The 17312-nt window shown below is 34.9% G+C and overlaps 2 protein-coding genes across 7 annotated transcripts in view; one reads left to right on the forward strand and one right to left on the reverse strand.

The window, feature by feature from the left end:
* The window catches only part of LOC106880481 (glycerol-3-phosphate dehydrogenase [NAD(+)], cytoplasmic), a 28870-nt gene extending 20456 nt beyond the window's left edge, over positions 1-8414 (reverse strand). The window contains exon 1 of the mRNA XM_089364665.1: positions 7291-8414. Within this exon, the coding sequence (XP_089220791.1) occupies positions 7291-7562 (272 nt within the window). The 5' untranslated portion in view covers positions 7563-8414. The remainder of the gene's footprint in view (positions 1-7290) is intronic.
* A 5840-nt stretch (positions 8415-14254) lies between these two features.
* The window catches only part of LOC106880483 (uncharacterized), an 80828-nt gene continuing 77770 nt past the window's right edge, over positions 14255-17312 (forward strand). For 4 of the 6 annotated variants that reach the window (XM_089364732.1, XM_089364722.1, XM_089364731.1 and 1 more), the window contains exon 1: positions 14255-14341. The gene's annotated coding sequence lies outside the window, so the exon portion shown is untranslated. Of the gene's footprint in view, positions 14342-15266; positions 15778-17188; positions 17310-17312 lie in introns of those variants that run through there. The other 2 variants (XM_089364729.1, XM_089364730.1) reach the window with 2 other exon arrangements.

Below are 17312 nucleotides of genomic sequence, written 5' to 3' on the forward strand. Positions count from 1 at the left end.
CTTTGTCTTAAAATATTAAGGACACATTGGATAATGATGTCCTAGATAGACTGTGGCTGGAATGCCTTTGCTCATGGATCTACTTCATCAGAACTTGCCATGGATCAAATAATAACACAAACCTTTTAGTATTCCTGCATATCACATTTGATTTTATAATATCATCATCATCATTATGCTCATCATTTAACGTCCACTTTCCATGCTAGCATATATAATATATTAGAGGAATATCCAGTGTTGCCTGAGAACCGAAGAACACTGGTTGAATAAGAATCGTCATAATTCATTATTTCAAAACAGTGTTTATATCATAAAAGACATGTATTTTGTTTTCTTTTTTAATTTTACTTGGATTTCAATAACCTACTGTAAATACCATTCCACCCATGCCATATATGCAATATATGGCATGGGTGGAATGGTATTTGAAAGGTATATCAGTGTAATGATTAAGTGTAACATTTTATATGAGTAATGTTTGGAAGTTGGCATCACCAATTTGTAATGGTTAAGTGTAAGACCCAATTTTAACAGTTTATAAACATCAGAGGTCACCAATTATAATGATCATATGTAACATTAATATTCACTGAATGAGTGAAGAATGTTAATTGTTAGCTGAAATAGTTCTTAATTTATCATCATGATCATTACAAAATAAATTACAACTACTGTTGAGGTACACAGGATTCTGTAGATAGTTTCATCTGTGGCTGGCAACTTGAGAGAGGAAAGGTAAGAGAATCTGAGCAGATAGAGAAAATAAGAGCGGTGTTGTCCCTCACATAAAGGTGCTTCCTCCATCGGTGCAGGAAAAAAGAAGGAAGAAAGAGGGATGCTCTTAGACCAGAAGCCAAATGACCAAAGAGATAGAACTGATGTTTAGTTGCATATTTATATTTTCTCTAACTAAATTAGGTCAGGCTAAACAAAAGATTTTTCCTCTTGTTTCAGCTTTGACTCATATTTGATTCAAAAAGATTAAGAAGGTCAGCTTACTCTTATAAATTTCCTAGTGGAACAAGTAATAACAAGAAGAAGAGAACCTGTAGGAAAATGTGGATTTGGTATCAAATCCTTGCTTAGAAATTTGGAAGCTATTCGTAACATTGGTATACAATATATGACTGAGTTATCCAATAAGCATCCTCCTGATTGTATCTTTTTGGTTTTTAATTTATTCAGAAAACATTTATGGATTTCTTTGTTAGACACAGGAGATTACAAGTGTATCAGAAACAAAAAAAAATGTTTCCCTTCTCCATAACCCTAAAACCTAACTCTAAACCCTAAACTATAACCTTAAATTCGGTTCTCTTTATTTGGCCTCCTTCTATTTGTTGCTTACATTAATGACATAGATGCCAACTTAAAAAATGCCACAGAGCTGAAATATGCAGACGACATCAAGCTGTACCTTGAGATAAAAAGACAGGTCCTAAACACAATAGATCTTTCCTGCAATCAGACCTAGGCAATACAGAAATGGCTCACAGACTGGCAACTCAAGCTGGCTGTGGACAAGTGTACCACCATACATTTTGGGAGGAAAAATCCCAGCATCCACATACTCCCTCCACAACATTAATATCAAGAAGTCTTCTTGTGAACGTGACCTGGGCATTACTGTCAGAGCAATTTGTGTTGGACAAAGTACATCTCTAAAATTGACAAGAAGGCCGAGGGTGTCTTAGCATCACTCAGCAAGGCCTTTGTCAGCCACTCTCCAGCTATCTATTTAAGGCTGTATATGGCTATGGTACGGCCACATTTGGAATTTGCATCACCAGTCTGGAAACTATCCTGCTCAGGACATTGACTTCCTGGAAACTGTTCGGAGATGTGCAACCAAGCGAATACCCTCCATCAGGCACCTACCATACTCTGAAAGCCTTGCTTCCCTGGGCTTAGATACACTGAAGCTCCAATGACTGGCAACTGACTTGGTAAACACCCACAAAATTATGAACCATTGTGCCAACAACCACCTTGAGCAACATCTTGTGCTCCATGTGCCTAACACACATGTGGGCATGCCTACACAGTCAGAAAACAGGATAGCTCCCATGACTTTCAGAAACATTTTTACATACTCAGAGTTGCTGAAGCATGGAACAAACTACCTGCATCAGTTGTTAGATGCCAAGACACTGCATCCTTTAAGACCTCCATGCTTCCTGAAATTCACAAACACTACACCTAATATCCACCCCCCTCCATACACATGCACTCATGTATATCATGACTCATGCTCTGTTCACGTTCCTGACTTTTGCACATAATTCTATGTACTATACATGCACCTTTGATAAGTTGTAGAGCTCCTGAGCACTATACCACAATAATTTCGTTGTTATCATTATTTTAATGTAACAATGATACAGAACTCTTTCCGGCACATTCTAACCACAATCCATTTCCCTTGCTACTACAATACAGCAAGTGAGTGAGCAACATCTGTGAATTACCTATAATATATTATTACAAACAGTAAATTGATAAACAATCAATAAATAATGAATTCTTTAAAACTAGGACAAGGACAATTTTTCTCGCAACAGGCTGATCTACTAGAATCGACTTCAGTGTTGTATATTTCTGATACTCATATTATCAACATCAAAAGTTACTCATAATTTCTGGAATAAGAACAGAGAGAGAGAGGCATTAGATGCTGTGTCCATCACTCCACTCCACTACACTAGTAAATCTATTCGACCATGACTTTCACACAACATTTACATAAAAAAACAGTAATCGAGTTAGTGTTAACTTAACGAAGGGATCAAATATATCTAACTGGAAATACATATGTTGATAACTGACTAATATTATTTCAATTCTTTCAGCAATTATGGAAGACAATACCAGACATGCTTCAGTCGTATTTGCGATTCTCTGTGAAAACAACACTTGGGTAAGGGAACAGTTGTAGAAATATATAATTGTGGAAATACAGAACTGATTGTCTTGGCAGTTTAGTTACATATAAGCCCTGAAGTAGCAGACCTATGACTACAGACAGCTGTGATCATACAGTTTTGCTTAGAATTTTTTGTTTTTTCCTTTATGTATCTACAAATAAATGATCCAGGGTGTATTTCATTTTAACCCTTTCAATACTGTATCTATTTTGAGATGCTCTCTGTTTCTTTCAATTACTTTAAATATAACAAAGAATTTAGTAAAATAACTTGGTTATCATTAAGCCAGTGTTAGGAACATAAATTGTGACTAATTTTTGGTGGAGGATTTTAATTCAAAACTTATGAAAACAAGACATTTGTACTACAGAGCCAGAGGTGGTTTTAGCCAGGTTGGAATCAAAAAGGTTAAGAATTGTTTCTCAATTATATATTTTAACCCTTTTGTTACCATATTTCTGTTGAGATGCTCTGTGTTTCTTTCAATTAATTTTAAATATAACAAAGAATTTAGTCAAATAACTTAGCTATCATTAAGCTGGTGTTAGGATCATAAATTGTGACTAAGGTTTGGTGGAAGATTTTAATTCAAAACATATGAAAACAAGACAATTGTACTACAGGGCCAGAGGCGGTTTCAGCTGGGTTGATAATGAAGGGGTTAAGATGATAAGGCATGTTTTGAAATTTGACTCCAAAACACTTTCACCAAAAATTTTTGTATATTTGGAATCTACATAATAAATAATATATGCATAGAAAATTTCATTAAAAAATATTCATTTTTATGAAAGTCATGACCTTCCAAAGTTGGTGGGTACAACTCTAGTTATGCCATCAATGTTTTGTAAATATACCACGATGTGAATGATTGTGTTTACTTGCACGTGTATACGTTTGAGAGAGCGAGAGAGGAAGAGGGGGAGAAATGAATAGAGATTGAGAGCAATGTGTATGTTGTTGTCACAGGTCATGTATGTGTGGTTGTGTGTGTTTTTACGTATCTATGTTATGAAAAATAGGTAAAGAATACTGAGATGAAAGTTTAATCTATGACGTTGTATGTATCACTTTCTCTCTCTCTCCCTCTCCTTCTTTTACTCTTACTCTTACTCTATATTTTTATGTTGAGCGCGTGTGTAAGAATGGCGTCCAGGTAGAAGGGATGAAATATAAAAGTTGCTAGAAACAACAGCCAAATCTCCCTTAAATCACACAAAGTAAATGGAATTTTAAAAAATCTAATTACTGCACTGGAAAGTTCAGATCGAGAAAATTCCATTGATGTAATCAATTTTTACGAAAAAGTGGAAAATGTGGATTTCTATAAACTTTAAAAAAAACTTCACACAGACACACAATTTCAGCTTTATATATTAAGATAAATGTGGTCCAATCGATGCGTTTGTTAATCTGAGGTTTTCTCAGTTTTCTGATTATTTGCATTGGTTCCTGATAAACTCTTGTTTATCCTGTTCTTACTTGCACTCTACGTGCATGGTGTGCCTGCACACCAATGCCCAAGGATAATACGGGTAACGGATACTGATAGTACAGGGTGTTCTAAAAGACTTTCCACAGTTAATTTTTTTTTTTCATTCTGCACATGCACGACTTGGCTATCACAGCATGAGCGGCTGGGTGTCAGCCTTTGTCCCTCAGTCACTGTGTACCCTTCAGCATGTCGACATGCTAACCATTGAAAAACATAAATTTTTAGGTGAATGGGTGTTTTGAGCGGCGAAACAAATGCAGAAATACTGTGAAACAGAAGTTCAGTGAAACTTTTCCAAATATTTTTCTTCCACATCGTGACACTGTGTAGGATTTGATAAGAAAATTTAGAAACACAGGCTCAGTGGAAGATGCAGCAAGTAGCAGTAGGCCTACTGTTCTTTCAGACGAAACACTCTCCAATATTTCTGGTAAACTGTTGGCAAGCCCATCAAAGTCCTTGTGCAAATTGTCACAGGAAACGGAAATCAGCCTAGGAAGTGCTCACACGGCAGTAAAAAAGTAATTAAATTTCTTTCCATACAAAGTGCTGGCCATTCAAGAATTGAAGACTACAGATCATGCTAAAAGGCTTCATTATTGTTATTGGTTCCAAAACTTTGTTGCCGAAAAAGGCATAGAAGTGCTGGTCGGGGCACATAAATTCGCAAAACTGAGAATCCACACGCGACACATGAGCAACCTCTGCATATCGAAAAGGTTGGAGTATGGATAGCAATTTCGAGAAAGCGTATTGTGGGACCGATATTTTTTGAAGACACCATCAACACCGAGAGATGTTGCTCAAATATTGTCTATCCATTTGTAGGTCAACTCACCGAAAGTGAAATTAATAATGTATTCTTTCAGCAAGATGAAGCTACAGCGCATACTTCGCCCATCACCATGGCGTTACTTCAAGAGTTTTACGGTGAACGGATTATTTCGAAGGAACTTTGGCCACGAAGATCACCTGATTTAACACCGCCAGACTTCTTTTTTTTTTTCTGGGGAGCAAGTAAAGGATCAGTGTACAAGAATCGCCCAAAAGCCATTAATGATATTCTAACCTCATAAGAAATATTGTGAGCAACTGCACGAACAGACCCCAATAAAGCATATTTAGAATTAGAAAACCAACCGGCCCCTATAACAGAATATACACCAATAACTAGAAATATGTAAAAATATTATCATCCTTATACCATACGATCATAACCTTCACATGGTCCATATCGCGTCGGACTCTCCAAGATATATTTCAAAACATGTGTAGAAGAGTCGACTTCTGTATTGAAAATGAAGGACGACACCTCCAACACCTCTTATAAAGTTTTTTCAAGTCTTGTAAAGTCTAATATATTCTTTTGTAGTCTTATACCATTTCATAAATATTTATTTTGCAATAAAATACTGCGGAGAGATCTTTTGAACACCCTGTATATACGGATATTTTATCCCTTAGTCGGTTTTATAACTGCTAACTCTCTCTCTCTCTCTCTCTATCTTATATATATAAAATATAGAAAATATTATATTATTATATTAGAAAATATTATATTAGAAACAATATTATTATTTTATTGGCTAAACTGGCAATATGACCATCCCCAAGTACACCAATATTATTATTATTATTATTATTATTATTATTTGTAATATATGATTCCTGTACATCACCTCCAAAAGAACCAAGGTTCATGAACTCATCGATGAAAATCCACTGTCACATATAGAAAAATTAATAATTAAAAGCACAATAAATAAGTATAATATAATACAAAGTAAATATCATATATATATATATATATATATATATATATATATATATATATATATATATATATATATATGTCTTGATAGATGTATCATAATAAAAAAAACACTTGTCAAGAATATTATGTAAATAAAGATATTCGAAGTATTGTAGCACATACTCTTTTACTTGTTTCAGTCTTTTGACTGTGGCCATGCTGGAGCACCGCCTTTAGTCGAGCAAATCGACCCCAGGACTTATTCTTTAGAAGCCTAGTACTTATTCTATCGGTCTGTTTTGCCGAACCGCTAAGTTACGGGGACATAAACACACCAGCATCGGTTGTCAAGCGATGTTGGGGGGACAAACACGGACACACATACACATACATATATATATATATATATATACGACGGGCTTCTTTCAGTTTCCGTCTACCAAATCCACTCACAAGGCTTTGGTCGGCCCGAGGCTATAGTAGAAGACACTTGCCCTAGTATATGAAACAACAAACTTGCTGTGTTTATGTTGTTGCAGTAAATAAAAGCCAAAGAAAACGTTTTATCGAGGAGAAGAAGAAATAGAAGAAGACGCTGCCAAAGAAAACTTTCCTCTAACTTCATCATTTGAAAGTTGTTTCTTTAGTTGTTTTTTTAGAGGAACAAAACGGGTCATTAAAATGAAAAAGAGAAATACATTGCGTAATTCCCCCGCTATGTCTAGGATTGTGTGATTTCCCCCATAAATAATTCGATGATTGGTGATTTATGAAGGTTTTAAAATAACACGAAACCGAGAAGTGGAAAAGGTTTTCAACGAAATTGTGGAAATAGATTTAATAAGTTTTATTAGTTATAATATAAATATATATATATATGCATAAATTTATATATGTGTATGTGTGTATAAATGTACGCACGTGCGTACACGACCGTATAGAAATGTATGTATATCGTATATATGAGTATGTTGTATATAATTATGCTTATATGTTTATATAAATGTGTCTATGTAAATAGATAGATTGATGGATAGATAGTGAGAGAGAGATAAATAGATAGATAGACAGACAGATAAATAGATAGATAGACATATTGAAAAAAAACAACGAACCAATTTCCTGATCCAATGATACAAACTCTCTTCGGAGCCATGTTCGTGGCATAAGTCAATGGAGATTGTTGTGTGTGTAGTAGCGTGCGTTTAGTAGCGAACGATAGAAAGTTAAATGGCGTTGACAAAAGCCTGTAGCAGACGATATCCTTGAGACTGTTTGCAAGGACATTGGTGTCAAGGCATACAGTGCGATGGTGGTGGTGACGATGGGAGTAGGTGGTAGTGGTGATGGTGCATCTGCGAATGTGGTAGGACGTACACCTGAGCATGGGGTAAGAAGTGAATCCGGACCACAGCACTGCAGAAGGAGAAGAGACTAGAACGGGGTCAGACGGGCCAAGTGACACCCAGCTGTTACATCAAATTATTATTATTTAGTTTGTACTGTTATCGCCTCGTTAAATGTGTATAAACTGCTGATATAAACTACTGATAAATAAAAAGGGAGTGTTTTATTAAAGCACAGAAAGTCCAATAAATTAGATGAACATGAACAAAACGAACACAAAAAAATATTAGATGCTGATGCTGCCAATGAATATTTTTTGTCTTTTTGAAATAGTTGTAAGCGTGACTGTGTAGGAAGTGGTTTGCCTTCCAATCACATGTTTCCGAGTTCAGTCCCACTGCGTAGCACCAGAGACAACTGTAGCCCTGTAGCTCTGGGTCTATCAAAACCTTGCGAGTAGATTTGGCAGACGGAAACTGAAAGAAGCATATCGTTTGCGTGTGTGTAAAGTGGCGGATTGTCCTGGTTGCCAACTTGCTCAATGGAAAATGAACCCCCTGCACCATTAGAATCCATATATGGGGGCCCATGTTAGTATATAAGGGGCCCGTCCCCTCGAGTTTGAGAATTTTTTTATTTACTCCTGGAAAATGCATTACTTCAGCCTGGCCGTGTTTGTAGACAGTTGAAAAGAATACTTTTAACAAAAAGAAAAAAAAACTTAATGATAGCATTGCAGTTGTGGGTGGACTCCCTTCGTCTCCTGGCAACCAATATTTTTAGACCCAAGTCCGTCAGTGTAGATGTATGTATGTATGTATGCATGCCTGTAAGCATGCATGTATGTATGTATTTTTTTGGAAATATTTTCTCGGATTCCTACCTTTTGGATGTCGGAGATTACGAATATGCGAAAAACAAATATTTTAGATTTTAGTGCCCCCCCACCCCGGAATTTTCAAATTTTGATTTTGTTTACTGTGAAGAGATTGTAACAAATTGACGAACATATGCAAATCGAAATTAAATATAGACAAAAAATATTAAAGTGAGAAGAATTTGCGTTTTACTTGTGTTTGCCTAAAATAATCGTAAAACTTTTTCAGCCATATATTTGTCTATCTATTTATCCCTATTCGTTTATTCATATCTATCTATTTATCCTATCAATCTATCTATCTGCTTATTAAATAGAAAATTTTGAAAACGTGGTTTCTTGGATATTCGGAATCTGTCATCGAAAACATAAGGAACCCACTTAAAAAAAAAAAGAATCTGAATTGTCTGTTTTTTTGGGGGGTGGGGTGACTGTGCGTGAGGTCCTCCAGAGAGGCGTGGGTGAAATTTTTAAAAATTTTAAATTCGAGAGAGGGGAGGTTGAGGTGAGTATTTTAAATTTGGAAAAGGTGGTTTTAAAAAGAAAATACGGAAAAATTGAAGATTTTAAATTGTGGGATGGGGGGATTAAAAATTTGTTTTTTTTTCTTTTGCACATTCGTAATCTCCGACATCTAAATCGTAGGAATCGGAAAAAATACTTTCAAAAAAATGCATTTTTCAAGGAGAGATGCGAAACTGCATTAGCCTCTATTTCTTTCAGTAATTTATTGTAGTTGTTTACAAACAGCGAATTAAAATTTGATGAAAGCATTAAAATAGACAGTGAGGAGAGACTTCGCTGTTTTTACGTCAATACCGGAAGTTGACACTGAGAAACCTTTTTAAAGATGTGAATCATAAAATATAAAACAATATTTTTTTATAACAAATTTATTAATAACAAATTTATTTATAACAAATTTATTAATATCTCAGGAAGTGATTACGAAAGAAAAACAAAACTCAAGAACTTTGAACGAAATCATCAGCTCAATAAGATAACACTTTTTTACAAATGCTTATCCTGCAGTAAATAGCAGCCAAATATTTCTAAACTCACACACAACTATTTTTAAAATAATAGATTATATTAAATAATGTAGTCTAAGGTACATAATGCCAAAAAAAAAAAAAAAAGATATGATGGTCAGTGTTGGAATATTTTTAATTATATTTAGACTCGCTGAATCAAGACCAGCCTGGGGTTAAAGTGCAACAACAGCACTTTTGAATCTAGTTTTGGATTTGATGAATAAGAATCTGTTTGAGTGGATAGATTACTCTGAAATTAATGTGGAAAAAACACACACACACTTTTCAATATACAAGAATATATATTGAATATATTTCAATATATATAGAATATACAAGAAGGCTGAGTGACAAAATGAAACAAAAACACTAGACTCAAGTACTTTCGTTACTCAGGTCCAACTTCTGACTTTCTGAATTCAAGTCTCATCATAGATAGCTTTATTGTTCATTCCCGCTTCATGAAAACCAAATCACCTGACACAATAATAGGAAATGCATTACAGATACACTCATATACAGTTGTATATATTTTTATATCCTCTTTCCAGTACTAGTGTAAAATGCTGCTGTGTAGAGGATTTCTTTGAATGTAGGGTTATTAATAATTATCTTTTTTTTTCTCTCTCTCTCTGTTTCCTTATTATGTATAACATTGGGAATTGTATATTTCCTCATCATAGTTATTTAACGTCCGTTGTCCACGCTGGCATGGGTTGGACAGTTTGACCAGGGCTAGTAAGCTAGAAGGCTGCACCTGACTCTAGTCTGATTTGGCATGGTTTTCTACGGCTGGAAGCCCTTCCTAACGCTAACCACTCCGAGAGTATAATGAGTGCTTTTACGTGTCACTGGCACGGGTGCCATTTGCGTGACATCAGTATCTGCCACATTTGTGATTTTGCTTGGCTTGATGGGTCTTCTCAAGCATGACATAATGTCAAAGGTCTCGATCATTGCCTCCATGAGTCCCAAAGCTCGAAAGGAACTCAGCCACTTTGCCTCCATAAGGCCCAAGATGTGAAAAGAACTTGGCCACTTTGCCTCCGTGAAGCCCAACACTTGAAAGGGACTCAGCCACTTTGCCTCTGTGAGGCTCAAAGTTCAAAGGTCATGCTTCACCACTTTGTCCCATATCTTCCTGGGTTTACCTCAACCACAGGTTCCCTCCACAGTTAGAGATCAACATGTCTTTACACAGCTGTCCTCATCCATACACATCACACACATATATATATATATGACTGACTCGCCAGTTGAAGGTAATGTATGAGTGTCCAGTGAGGAGACAAAAAAAAATTAAAAAAAAGATACATAAACACACTCGTGTCTGTGAGTGAGTGTGTGAAGTTTGATAAGTGCTGATGCATGGAAGTCTAGGCTCTTGAGTCATTCGGTAACTTCTGCTGACTAATGAGTTCTCTTTCCTTGTTTGAATCACCAAGCACACACACACACACGTATATACATATATGTATGTTTGTATGTATAGAGTGTTTGAAGTGGTGTACATATATCGTATATTGAGAAAAAGGAAGAAGAATTTTGGATAATTCTTTATTGGAGCTTTTGTTCGCTTAACCGAACTCTTTAAGAAATAAATTAAAACCAAAATGATGAAAACAGAACGTTTCGTTGTGAATTGGATGTGTTTTGTTTAGAAGAAGAGAAAATTTTGTTCTTTGGAGAAAAGGAGAAAGAGAGGGAGGTAGGGAAAAGGACAATTAAGAAAGAGGAAGAGAAGCAAAGGATGGAGGAGAACAGAGAGTGAGAGAGAGAGGAAGGTTTCTCAGCCAAGTTCCTCAATCTTCTGTGACATGATCTTTGCAATATGGGGTCTTGCATTGTCCTGATGAAACACCACTCCCTTTTGATTCATGAAAGCAGGCTTTTTTTCTTCAAAACAGCATTTAGATGCTCTAATTACTGACAATAGATTTGAGCATTGATTGTTGCATTAGTGAATGACTCCTTTCCAATCCCACCCAACAGAGAGAAGAACCTTCTTTTGCACGGAGTTGCCTTTTCAGTTGTGGTTGGGCCTTTTCTCTTTAACCTTGCCAATGTCTACAACACTTAACATTTTGATAAAAGACCCATTTTTCATCACCGGTCACCAGTCTGTCCAAAAAGGGTGAGATGAGTTCACGAGAAAAAAGAGAAGAGCAGATGTCCACTTGGGATTTGTGGTTAGCTTCGGACAAATCATGAGGCACTCATTTTCCATGTTTTGGAACCTTTCCAAGCTATTGAAGATGGCAGTGAACAGTTGCATGGCTTGCCAATTTTTCAACTGAAACTGCATGATCTTTTTCAAGTGCTGCCAAAAGGAGCTTGTCATGAAACTCAGTTGGACATCCTGTTCAAGCCTCCTCTTCAAAGCTGATATCTCCACTTCTGAATTTTACAAACCATCTTCTGCAAGTTCTTTCATTTAGGCACTCTTCTCCATGGGCTGAGTGAATATTTTGAGTTGTTTCAGCTGAAGAGGTCCCTTTTTTAAACTCATAAAGCATTATGTGCCTCAAATGCTTCTTAGACTCTTCTATGTTTGAAGAGCTATAAGTAATGAAATTTCAATTAGATTATTCTGCAAAATGAAATTTAATTAGTTTAAATATGAATATATATATATATATTACTTTTACTCTTTTACTCTTTTACTCTTTTACTTGTTTCAGTCATTTGACTGTGGCCATGCTGGAGCACCACCTTTAGTCGAGCAAATCGACCCCAGGACTTATTCTTTGTAAGCCTAGTACTTATTCTATCGCTCTTTTGCCGAACCGCTAAGTTACGGGGACGTAAACACACCAGAATCGGTTGTCAAGCGATGTTGGGGGGACAAACACAGACACGCAAACATATACACACACATACATATATACACATATATACGACAGGCTTCTTTCAGTTTCCGTCTACCAAATCCACTCACAAGGCTTTAGACTTTTTAAAATACTATTAAAGTGTTGTTTTATATTTGCATTTCTATTAGAATTTGCAGCGCTTCACTTGATCATAAACCAGTGGTAAAACTGCGTAATACGGGTGGCATTGTTTATATTTATTTATTCAGAGCAGAGTTTTGCAATAAGCAGTTGTTAGTCTCAATGCTAAATGAGTAGATCTATATAGAAGTCCGAACCTTACTTATGAGATGACTTAATATATATATATATATATGTGTGTGTGTGTATATATATATACATATATATATATATATATATATATATATATATATATTAATGTATGTGCTTTGTGTTTGTGTGTGTCCCCCACCACTGCTTGATAACTGGAGTTGGTGTGTTTACATTCCTGAAACTTAGTGGGTCAGCAAAAAAAGTACCAAGCTTAAAGAAAAAGTCCTGGGTGTCGATTGATTTGACTAAAAAATTCATCAAGGCAGTACCCCAGCATGGCCAACATCTGCTGAGTGGTTGGTGTTAGGAAGGGCATCCAGCAGTAAAAATCCTGCCAAAATAGTCACAGAAGTCTCGTACCCGCCTTGGCCTGGCCAGCTCTTGTGGTACTGTCCCACCCATGCTAGCATGGAAGGACAACGTTAAACAATGATAATGATATATATATTATATACCAAGAGAGAAGATGGAGATGAAATTAAAAGTTTATTGATATGTTGACAAGACCTACAAGTGTTTCAATTCATCATCGAATTTAATTTAATTTAATCAATTTAGTTAATTATTATTAGCTAGAATATCATCAGGGAAGAACATACAAAGAAATTTATATATATCATATTGAAAACATAATGAAAACATTAAATAATCAAACAGGAAAAGTAGAGTCTACCATTAAAATTAATACAGAATATAAAAATATATAGTTATAAAAATGGTTATTGTCATAAATTAATATAAGTAACAATGTTAATGCAGACATACCCATGCAAAAATACCGATCAATGTCAATACTAACACCTAACGCCGATGGTCACCATCGCTTGACGACCGGTGCTGGTTTGTTTATGCTCCCGCCCGTAACAACAGCGGTTCGGCAAAAAAATCGATAAAATAAGTACCAGGTTTAAAAAAAACCATATTCGTTCGACTAAAACCTTTCAATGCGATGTCCCAGCATGGCCGCAGCCCAATGATTGAAACAAGTGAAAGATAAAAAAAAAAAAAAGGTTACGGTCAATACAATTTATATAATTGCATTACACGTATGCAGGATACGAAGAAATCAAGTATTATAAATTATATTCGATAAAACAATAAAATAGAACATTAAATCATGTTCTGAATGCTTCTCGTAGCTTATATTAGGGATTAAAACAAACAAAAAGAAAAGGTTAAACTAGAAAATTGCAACTGTTGATTGACACCCTGCTGCTTGACTAACTTATGTGGAAATCAAAATTATGTGGAAATCAAACCGCATAACAACTAGCGAATGTTGTTTCCATGTCATGAAAGAAGTGTTGACTCAGGTTCCTTCTGACATGAAACTAAACGTTTTTAATCTTGTACTTTTTACGAATAATATAATTTCTAATGTAAAATGCATTAGTGATTGTTTTCCACATTTTTATTTTTAATATAAAAAAAAAAAATACATATCTATTTATGTGGATATTTTACGAAATCTTAATACCGACTTTTATGATTATTATTATTATTATCATCATCATATCGAGATTAAATATGATCTATTTAAAGTTGTTTATTTTTGGAATATATGATTGTGTTTCAGAATGTTTTGTTTTTCTACGTTACAAATTTTTTTCTTGTAACAATTTATTAGAAAAAAATTGTTCGTTTGAAGTCCAGTGTCAGAAAACTCCACGTGGTAAACACTATCTTGCTAAACTGATTCGAGTCAAGCCACAAAGAAAACATTGCTGACAATTTTTATTGTAAAAACTTTCATTTAGAATCTTTGGTATGTATTAAGCATCGTTGCAAAACTGTTTTAATGCATTATTTAAATATTTTACTTATTTCTGTTGTTTTATATTTGCATTTCTATTAGAATTTGCAGCGCTTTCCTTGATCAGAGGCCAGTGAAAGAACTGCGTAATACGGGCGGCATTGTTTATATTTATTTATTCAGAGCCGAGTTTTGCAATATGCAGTTGTTGTTAGTCTCAACGCTTAATAAGCATATCTATGGTGAAGGGCGTTCCAGTCACGACCATCCCGTCCTTTCGGCTATTCCATTATCTAGAACTAAATTATAAAATGTGCCCCTCCCTTTTCCCAGACGGTTTGGTTATAATTTGAAGGTACATTGGTTATTATTTTTAGCAGTTGGTATGACTTGTTTCTACGAAATTATTGATTTGTTGTACAACTCACAAAACTGTTTTGCTATTTCTGTTTTTTTTGCTTAAGCTAAAAATGAAAACAAACACAACTCCACCCACCCCGACCAAGTCTTAATGTCGGTCAGAACCGTTGTTTATTTTCGTTAATTGGGACTCTGACTACATTCCGGATGTTTCGCTTGCTTTGAAAGAAAAGGAAAACAATAAAAAAAGTTCGTTACTGGGTCGAAGTTGACATATTTAAAACGACTTTTCTATTCGTAATTATTTTCTCAACTATATTAATTACAAAACGATACAATACCAAAATAGCCCATACGTATCAAAGCAGTTGCTATGTCTATTTAATATTTATTTACTGTTATTATTGAAAATCAGCTTTACAAAATTGCTATCGTTGTATTTTTCTTTCCTATACAACGTATGCAAATGATCAAGAAACGTATTTTTCGTTGCTCATAAGAATATTTGACTACAATTTAATTTTTAATGAAACTTTCATTTTCTTTATTTTTTCTTTATTTACGTCATTCATCTCGTATTTCATTACGTGCATGTTACGTCTAAGCTCTATAGTTTCTCTCTGAAACATAATTACTGCTTATTTACTTGAAGTATCGAATTAAAAAAAGCGACAAACACTAGGTCAGGGATATAATTTACGAAAGTGAGTGGACAAGAACAACAAAAATGGGTTGAATGTATTTATTCAAATACTCAAATCCACCTAACAACTGGGAAGACTGGCATTTGCTTCTAAATTATTATTTTTTAAAGCAATTCAAAACACTTGCAGCTGATGGCGAGGCTGAGACAATGCAACAGCTAAGCACCTTACAGGGATCATCTTCACTGAAGCGATTGAAGCCAGTGATGGAAAGAAGATCCGGCCTTCCCCCGAACATTTCAGATTGTTGAATAATGTATTTCACCAGCAAAATTACAATATTTCAGCACTAGCGCCATCACCTCCTCCGACGTACTTAGGATGTGTAGTGAAGCTGAAAAATCAATAATAATGACGTATCTACTTTTAACACAAGGACAAAAGGTAAAGCCCGTTGGGTCTCTCCTCGTGGTCCCCGGACAATCTTAGTGTTTCCTCATGGCGAGGTCTCGTTTATTTAATTATTTTTTCCTTCAAAATGACTGCATAGACTACCTATCTTCTAGGAGAGTTAAATTTAGAATCGTATCCATGTAAGACTATATAATTTATTCATAATCCACGCTGCATTGATTACTCTAGGAATTATTATTAAGCCACAAGCCCGGCATAATTTTGTTTACATTTTAATAAATACATATGTGCAAAGCTATGGCCTAAATTTTCGAACAGATATCACTTTTGTTTAGTTTTATTTTCCTATTTGTATTTTGAATTAGTTTTATAGCATCTCCTATCTATACAACTTTTTTCATTAATCACTACTTGTATCAAATTGTTGAATACGCCCTTGTATCATGGAAAGCATGGTTGAATGAGCAAAAAGTAAATAGATAACAATGAAACAAGTTTCAACGAGTGATATCGTCCTGGTTAAGCTTAATCTAGCATGCACTTTTTTTTTCGTTACTTATGGAAATCGATATATATTTACTTAGTAGGTTAAAAAAAAAAAGTCTCGCGATTTTCGCTTTTTCTTTGTTGTACGTTGCACTACTTCAGTTTGCTCGTTAAGTGAAATATGTATCTGATAAAATTGAGATAGAAAAACATTTGAAAGCAAGTATTTCTAGGAAGGCTCTATGTTGTTATCGTCCTGATTAATGTCAAATAGTTGTCCAATGAGAATGTTTAGCAATGTAAAAAGTAAGGTGTGACCCGAATCAGATTTGGCTGCTATTTCTTGTTGGTCGATCAACCACATAAATATTCTCTCATTGACGGGTGTTGGGTTTTGCCAGATTTAGCCTAGAGTTTTTGGCCAAAAGTAAAATCGTTGGTTCTATTTTAAAACGGGGGCGCCAGTATTTTCTTAACGAAACACTTTGAAACTTGGGACACTGGTAGAATGTGTCATATAAAACATCTTTTACTCTTAGTCTTCTTAACAAAAAAAAGGAATTCGCAAGTTATTCCATGTTAAAGTTGTCATATTTCTGTAATTTCAACCAATCACTGACGTCTATTCAGCTGAATAGAGTTACTGCTGGGCGGTCATAAAAATGTTATTCCCTGTGACATATTTCATCCTGTTTCATCGTAATTTATACGCATATATTGTTTATATAATAAATTACGCTGTGCGTATCTATGTGTGTAACAATTTTAGAGTTAGGGTTACGGTTAACAGTCTAGTTAGGGTTAGGGGATTAATACGATATACACCGTTACAGCGCTAACTGTTTTCAACTGAATAGACCGTCAGTGATTAGTAGAAATTATCGAAATAAGACAATTTTTTACATGAAATAAATTCGAATACAAAAATATTTTTCTGTTCTATAACACAAAATAGATAAGTATACGAAGTTTGAAAGTCTTTCCGTACCAAAAACACTACATAAAACATAAATGAAAACTGGCGCCCAAATCGTTTTAGCATAAAACACACAATGAACACGATCTTCTATCAAAAGGTA

Source organism: Octopus bimaculoides, chromosome 16, assembly GCF_046866305.1.
Source record: "Octopus bimaculoides isolate indiv1 chromosome 16, ASM4686630v1, whole genome shotgun sequence".
NCBI classification, from domain to species: domain Eukaryota; kingdom Metazoa; phylum Mollusca; class Cephalopoda; order Octopoda; family Octopodidae; genus Octopus; species Octopus bimaculoides.